Raw genomic sequence first — 8,202 nt, forward strand, 5'->3', positions numbered from 1 at the left:
CCGTCACCCACCGCCGCCCACCCTCACCCCGCGCTCACCGGGCTGCTGATGGTCACCGGCGTGTGGAGCTGCAGGAGGGGGAGAGTGGGTGCTGGGGGGGGGTCACCCCTGGATCACGCCTGTCACCCATGGGTGCCCCCAGCTGAGCCTGCTGGGTGCTGAGCGCCATGGGATCGGCAGGAGAGACCCATGGGTGCTCCCACGGGCCTGTCCACTCAAACACCCCCCCACAGACCCTCGTGTTCCCCCCCCCCAGCACCCATGGGCTGGCCCCAGGGTCCCCCAGCACCCCCACCCCCACGGGGGACACTCCCACCCTTGGGTGCCCCAGCACCCCGACCCCCACCCCCAAACTCACGGGGGTCTCCGGGGGGGGCAGCACCGGTGCCACGGCTCCTGCACCTGCCTGCTGGGGTGGTGGAGGGTCATGGGGCGTGGGGACGGGGCCACCACCCCACATGTCCCCTGACCGCCCCCATGGATGTCCCCAAGCCCTGGATGTCCCCAACCGCCCCAGATGTCTCCATGGAGGTCTCTGTTCCCCTGCTGGATGTCCCCAATCTTCTGGGGTCCCCAACTCCCCCAGAAGTTCCTGTCCCCATGGATGTCCCCAACTCATGGATGTCCCCAACCCTCTCAGATGTCTCCATGGAGGTCTCTGTCCCCACCCTGGATGTCCCCAACCCCTGGATGTCCCCAACCCCTGGATGTCCCCAATCTCCTGGATGTCTCCAACCCCCTCAGATGTCTCCATGAAGGTCTCTGTCCCCCCCCCAGATGTCCCCAGCCCCTAGATGTCCCCACCCGCCCCCCCTGGAGGTCCCTGCTGGGGGGCAGCACCCCAGGGTGGGGGCTGGGGGTGCTCACGGTGAAGGTGACACAGGTGAGGGTGACATCACCGGTGACATCGAGGGCCTGGACGCTGTTGAGGGGCAGGCGGTGCAGGAACTCCAGCGCGTGCTGCCCGTTCACTGCCACCTGCGGGGACAGAGGGGACAGCGGGGTGACACACCTGGGAGCACGGTGGCGCTGAGCACCCATGTCTGGGTGCTGGGGGTCAGAGCACCCATAGGTGGGTACTGGGGGCCTGAGCACCCATTTCGGGGGCGAGGGGCACCCACGTCTGGGTGCTGGGGGTCGGAGCACCCACAGCGGGGGGTGACACCCCACGCCGGGGGGGGGTCCCACCTGGTAGCCGCGCTCCTGGGCGTTGATGAGGATCTCGAGGGCCCCCCCGGGGCTGAGGCCGCGGGGCGGGGGGGTGCAGAGCTCCTCGTGCCCCCACAGCCTCCCCAGCTGCGCGTTGCACCCCAGGGTGACCCCCCAGCCGAGACGGGCGTTCAGCCGCAGGGCGACGTTCCCCCCCATGCAGCGCAGGGCCACCGTGAACCTGCCACGGGGGCACCCGTGGGTGGGGGGCACCCAGACACCCCCACCCCCCTGCCACCCCCAGCACCCTAGTGACTCCCCAGTCCATGACTGGGGCACCCCCTGCCCCACCTCCCCATTTCCATGGGGTTGGGGGGCACCTTCCGCCCCCCTTCCTGGCTGGGGGACCCCCCCGTGCTCTCCCCCGCCTGCCGCCACCGAACCTTTGCCCTTCCCCATGGCACCCGGCCAGTCCTGGGGTGTGGCTGCTGGGAGGGGGTACTGGGGGGTACTGGGAGATACTGGGGGGTACTGAGGGGTACTGGGAGATACTGGGGGGTAGTGGGGGGTACTGGGGGGGTACTGGGGGGTACTGGGATGTACTGGGTGGTATTGGGGGGGTACTGGGGTGTACTGGGAGGTACTGGGGGGGTATTGGGGGGGGGTACCCACCTCTGTGCCTTGGGCCGGACCTGCCCCTGGATTATCACCATCCTCCCCCTGCTCAGCCCCCCGAAGATGTACCCCAGGAAGGGGACGCTCTGGATGGGGACAGGGATGGGGGGGGACACACACGGTGGCCCCGGGAGGGACACACCGAGCCCAGAGGTCACTGCTGCCCCCCCCAAGCACCCCCCTATGGCCCCCCAGCCCCATACAGCACCCCCCACTCTATATAGCCCCCCGCCTGAGTCCCATATAGACCCACCAGCCTCATACGGCCACCCCCAGATCCATAGGGTCCCCCCTGTCCCCACAGGGTCCCCCCTCCCCATAGGATCCCCCTCATCCCTGTAGGATCCCTGCCAGCCCCATGGGGCTCCCCCAGCCCCATAAGGTCCCCCTTTCCCATAGGATCCACCCCTCCCAGCCCCATAGGATCCCCCACAGCCCCATAGGATGCCCCTGGCCCCATAGGGTTCCCCCTCCCCATGGCTCCCCCGCAGTCTCATAGGGTTTCCCTGGCCCCACAGAGCTCCTCTGGCCCCATACCCCCCCCCCCCCCCGGCCCTATAGACCCCATAGGGCCCCACTCACGGGGTTGATGATGGGGGGCTGCGAGTCCATGGTGGCCAGGGGTCCCTGGGGAGTTGGGGGGCCGCTGGGTGGTGGGTCCCTGGGTGCTGGTGCTCCCGCAGGCGGGTGTGGTCCCTCCCCGGTGACCTCTGTCCTCCCCCACTCACACTTTCGCTTCTCCACGGTGGCACCTACGCAGAGGGTGGCACCATCACCCTTGTCCCCGTGTCCTTCTGGGGACCCACCAGCCGCCCGGGGGGGACACCCCCACCAGGACCTGCCATCCTCGTGGTGCCCCCATCCCCAATGTCCCTGGTGGGGGGGGGGGGGGGGGGAGGTGTATTCTGGGGGGTGCTGGGACACCCGGGGACACCGGCCACCCCCTCCTGGTGACACATGTGGCTGCTTGGCCAAGGCCACCATGAGGAAATGCCACCGCTGCCACCCGCCCCCGTGCAGGATCCGGCCTGGCCTGTTATGGCCCCGTGTCCCCCGTGTCCCCATGTCCCCATGTCCCCCCGTGTCCCATGTCACCTCCATCCCCTGTGTCCCCTCCCTGCCATGTCCCCTGGATGGATCCAGTCCCCCATTAACCCTTTTCTGGTCAGTGGGGCCAGACCTGATTTTGGGGTGGAAAACCCCGCTTGTGGTGACGTGGTGGGTGGCCAACCAGTGTCACCAGTGCTGGTGGCCGGTGAGTGTCAGTGGTGCTGGTGGCCGACAGGTGCCATCTGTGCCCGGGCCAGCAGGTTCCTCTGGCAGGAGCCACAGGAAGCGGCGATGTCACGGCGATGTCACGGTGGTGTCACGGCGGTGACGGTGTGGCCGTGTCTCGGGCAGCTGCTGTCCCTGCGCCCCCGACAGGGGGGATCCTGTGGCCTTGGTGTCCCCCGTGGCTCCTCACGCCCCCTCCCTCTCCCACGTCCCCCCATCCCCAAGGTTTATCCCTGTCCCCCACATCCCCCGTGTCGGTCCCCCAGGTCCCCTGCCCTGTCCCCACATCCTCACCCCCTGCTCTCCCCATCCCCACCCACACCCGCTCCCGCCATGGGGCTGGAGCCAGCCGGGCATTGCTGGGCCCTGACTCAGGAGAAGTTCCCGCCGGCGCAGCCGGAATTTCTGCCCCATCCACACCCAATCGCTTCCTCCCGGCCGCGCAGTGGCAGGGCCGGATCCTGACCCCGTATAAAGCCGGTGCTGAGCTGGCCGGGACCGATGTGGCCGGAGGCAGGCGGGGATGGAGCCGGCGGCGCTGCCCGGGGTAGGACGGGGACGGGGACGGGGCAGGAAAAGGCCCCTGGGGGGTGGCCCTGGGGCGGCTTGCAGGGGGTGGTGCTGGGCCCCAGCCACCAGTGTCCCCAGTACAGGCTGGGCTAGGGTCACCAGTGTCACCATTATTGCCCAGTACAGGCTGGGCTAGGACCTCCAGTGTCCCCAGTATAGGCTGAGCTATGGTGGCCAGTGTTCCCAGTACAGGCTGCCCCATGGTCACTGGCGTGCCCTGTATCAGCTGTCCCATGGTCACCAGTGTCCCCAGTATAGGCTGCCCCATGGTCACTGGCATGCCCTGTATCAGCTGTCCCATGGTCACCAGTGTCCCCAGTATAGGCTGCCCCATGGTCACTGGTGTGCCCTGTATCAGCTGTCCCATGGTCACCAGTGTCCCCAGTCCTGGCTGACCCTGTGTCCTTCATCCAGGCTCTTGCAGAGTCTCCCCAGTTCAGGATGTCCCAGAGCCACCAGTGCTCCCAGTCCAGGTTGTCTCATGCTCCCCAGTGTCCCCAGCACCAGTTGCAGCCTGGTCCCAGTAACCAGCAGGCCAGTTTGTCCTGGTTAGTCCTCATCACTCCATCCCAGTCCATCCCAGTCCATCCCAGTCTGTCCTCACACCCCTCCTACCACCCCTCAGGGGCACCTGGGGAGGGGACATGGGGTCCCCGAGGCCCTGAGGGATGAGGACGGGGTCACCCAGGTCAAGAGCAACATTTTGGTGCCAAGCCCCTAAAACCCCACCAAAAACATGAGGTGGCTCTGGCCCCACAGTGTCCCCATGTCCCCGTGGTGTCCCCATGTCCCTGTGTCCCCACATCCCCCTGTCCCCAGGCTGTCCCCGGGGGTGCAGCAGGTGCCACCTGTCCCTCCCCCTGCAGGGTCCCTGCTCGCCGGAGTGTGGGGGGTCCCCCACGGCCCCCCCAGGGTGCTGCGAGGAGCGGCTGGCCTGCCTGGGCCCGGGGGGCGACGCCTGCGCCACCCGTGACGGCGCCTTTGTGGAGGCAGAGCCCAGGGAGCACCGAGGTATGGGGGGGCGGGGGCACCGTGGGGACGGGAGCAACAGGGGTGGCTGGGCCTTACACGGGGGGCCCATCCCGTCCCATCCCACCCCACCCCATCCCATCCCATCCCATCCCATCCCATCCCATCCCATCCCATCCCATCCCATCCCATCCCATCCCATCCCATCCCATTCCCACCTCATCCCATCCCACCCCACCCCATCCCATCCCGTCCCATCCCACCTCACCCCACCCCACCCCACCCCATCCCATCCCATCCCACTCCATCCCACCCAATCCCATCCCATCCCATCCCATCCCACCCCATCCCACCCAATCCCATCCCATCCCACCCCATCCCACCCAATCCCATCCCATCCCAACTGGGCCAACTGTCCTTCCCCCCCGATTTGGGCTCTCCCCACCCCGTTTCCCCTCACCAGGATTTGGGCTCCCCATTGCTGCCGCACCCACATCCTCAAGTTGGGGGGGCAGGGGGGCTCCCCAGTGCCTGCAGAGGTTGAGGGGGGACATGGGGTGACCCCCACTGTCCCCTCCTGGTCCCCAGAGGCGCTGACGGAGGATGACATCTACTGCCGCTGCCTCTCCAGGACGCTGTGCCACACGGCCACCCCCGTCACCGTCGGCTTCTACGCGCCCTGTGGCCACCGCCTCTACTCCCTGCTGGACAAGGTCACCGGTGGGTGCCACGGGGCCACCACGTGCCACCCCCGCTGAGCCCCCCAGCCAGCCCTGGCCAGGTGCTGGGGGCCCCCACGGCACCAGCCTCCCCCCTTTGCGCCCTGGATTTGGGGTCCCTGGTGTAGCAGCATCTGTCCCGCTCCCCTCTCCTCACCCCTGGATTTGGGGTCCCTGCTGCTTGTCCTTCCGCCCCGTTTTCTTCTACAGCTTTGGGGATCCCCGTTGCACCAGTACCCATCCTATCCCACCACACCCTGTCCCACCCCACCCCGTCCCACCCCACCCCATCCCATCTCCATCTCCATCTCCATCTCATCCCATCCCATCCCATCCCATCCCATCCCATCCCATCCCATCCCACCCCACCCCACCCCATTTCTCCCCCCAATTCGGGGTCCCCCTTCCCCCCGCCATCCCTCATCCCCCCGCCCCCCCCCAGGCTTCATGCGGGAGGAGATGGCGCGGCGGGAGGAGGCCGAGCTGCGCCGGAGCCACCAGAAACCGCGGAGCCCCGAGGGCTGGGGGCTGCTCCTGGCCCTCTGGTACTTGGCCTTCTACAAGCCCATCATCACCGAGGGCCACCTGAGGAGGAAGAACATCGAGTTCATCTTCATCCGCTTCAGCGCCTGGCAGTACGCCGGCTGCGACAAGCTCTGGGCCGGTTTGGTCACCACCCTCTGCGACAACATCCGCCACCATTTCGGGGCTCTGCCCCTCAGCGTCTACCATGTGATGGGCACCCGACCCCGCTTCGCCTCCGGCTTCAGCCAGAAGGAGTGGGTGCTCAAGACAGGCACCTGCCTCAAGCTCTGGGGGCTACTCTTTATCCTGGGTGCTGGCCTCGCCATCCTACTGGTGGCCCTCTTGGTGCCCGGCGTCAAGGACCACCACGCTTTGAAGGTGGTGGGGAGCGCCGTCACCTCCCTCTCCGGTTCCGGTTTGGTGCTTGGAGCTGTCTCCGTCTTGAAGAACCTGTTAGTCAGTGAGAAGCAGAAGATCGAGCGCTTGACCAACAGCGAGAAGTTTGCCAGCCAGCTGGGCTTCATGAGCAAGGTGCGCAGCGAGGTGGCGGTGTTGGTCGACTTCTTGGCCTTCATGGAGATCTTCGAACGCCGACGGCTCCGCGTGGTGCTGGAGATCACCAGCCTGGACATCTGCTACCCGGAGAAGGTGGCCGGCGTCCTCAACGCCATGAACACCTTGCTCTCCGACGCCAACACCCCCTTCATCTTCATCCTGGCCGTTGACCCCAGCGTCATTGTCCCCTGCCTGGAGCAAACCGGTTGCATGAAGGGTCTTGCCGACAACGGTTACCTCTACCTCAACCGGACGGTGACGCTGCCCTTCTCCATCCCGGAGATGGGCGCCCGCTCCCGCCTCCAGTGCCTGGAAGCCGCCGTCCAAACGCGGGAGGACCTCATGTACCGCATCATCACCAGCAACGTGGAACGCCGCCGGGCCAAGTGCCAGCACGTCCCGGCCGCTCCCACTGGGCGGGAGGCGGACGCCGAAGCCGTTCGTTGCATCCACGAAGCTTTCCACTGCCTCCACGATGGCGCCGACCCTCTGGCCCGTTACCTCCCCACCGACGGCACCCACGTCCGCCGCATCGTCAACACCATCCCCATCACCCTGCGGCTCCTCCTGCACCGCGCCGGCACCCCCGGCACTCCCTCGCCCCGTGCCGCGGCGGCGTGGGTGGTGTTGGCCGACCAGTGGCCGTGCCGGCTGAGCTGGGTGCTGCAGTGCTTGGAGGACGCTTGGCAGAGCCACCCGGCGCCGGATTTAGGTGGACGATCCCTGTGGAGCATTTTCCAGGAGAACGTGGGGGAGCTGAGCGCCCTGCGGCAGCCCCTGCACAACGTCCTCAGCCTGGACGGGGACCCCGAACTCTTCCAAACTTTTCTGGCTTGCGATTTCCCCTTCGCCGCCCGCGACGCCCGCGCCTTCCTCGGTGTCACCGTCAACCTGGACCACTCCATCCGGCACAAGATGGGGCTCCTGCGTGGCCTCGACCGCCTGCAGAAAGCCACCGCCGTGTCCCGCAGCGTCCAGTGTCCCCCCACCGAGTGACGGGGACCTCGGGGCTCCCCCAGAACCAGCCCGGGGTGTTGGTGACACCAGGGTGTCCCTGTGGCCCGTGCCCTGTTGTCCTGACCCGTTTGGGGACGGGGACAATTCCTGTCCTCCCCCATCTCTAAAAAGGGGGTGAAAATGTCCGTAGGGGATGGAACTGGGGTGAGCAGAGGGGACTGGGGGAGCCCCGAGATGACCCAGAGGGTTCCGGAGGGTCACTCACTCCACCCCCCCCCCCATCTGGGATCCCAACACCCACTGCCACCCCCCCAAAACACCCTTTGGGGACCATCCCCCTGTGAGTGGGTCCCTGGGGGGGGACCCCCTCAACAAACCCCAAAGCCACTGGGGTCATCCCATAATAAACCAGTTGAACTTCCCACTCTGCCTCTTGGCTCAAATAAGCTTTTGGGGGTCCTGTGGCCTCCTTGGGGGGGTGTGTGTGTTGTGTGTCTTGGGACGGGTCAAGGGGCTGGAAAATGGGTGCAGGGGGGTGCTAATTTTGGGGGGAAAACCAGCCCAAAGTGCCAGCGGGGGGGTGGGGAATGTCAGACGCCGGGATACGGCACATCATCAGCGTTAATTAATCGCCCAAGAACTCCAACCCGCTCCGAAAATCCTCCTCAGCGTTGTTTTTTTGGGGGGGGAGGCGGGGGTGTGTGAGTTAATCTGAATTGGCCTTATTTCCCGAAAGGCCCCAATAAAGCTGATTTTTGAGGCAGGCTGACCCAAGGAGGGCGGCGTGGCGGGGTCGGGGGGGAGTCGG

At 66.8% G+C, this 8,202-nt stretch overlaps 1 protein-coding gene across 1 annotated transcript; it reads left to right on the top strand.

Moving 5' to 3' along the window:
• Nucleotides 1-4,110: 4,110 nt before the first annotated feature.
• NKPD1 (NTPase KAP family P-loop domain containing 1) lies at nucleotides 4,111-7,433 on the top strand. Its single transcript, XM_074810078.1, has 5 exons — nucleotides 4,111-4,203; nucleotides 4,295-4,375; nucleotides 4,536-4,680; nucleotides 5,227-5,358; nucleotides 5,800-7,433. Exons 1-5 carry the CDS (start codon nucleotides 4,111-4,113, stop codon nucleotides 7,431-7,433), a joined length of 2,085 nt encoding a protein of 694 aa, XP_074666179.1.
• Nucleotides 7,434-8,202: the final 769 nt, after the last annotated feature.

The sequence above is a fragment of the Strix aluco genome, chromosome 33, assembly GCF_031877795.1.
Source record: "Strix aluco isolate bStrAlu1 chromosome 33, bStrAlu1.hap1, whole genome shotgun sequence".
In the NCBI taxonomy this organism is placed as follows: Eukaryota; Metazoa; Chordata; class Aves; order Strigiformes; family Strigidae; genus Strix; species Strix aluco.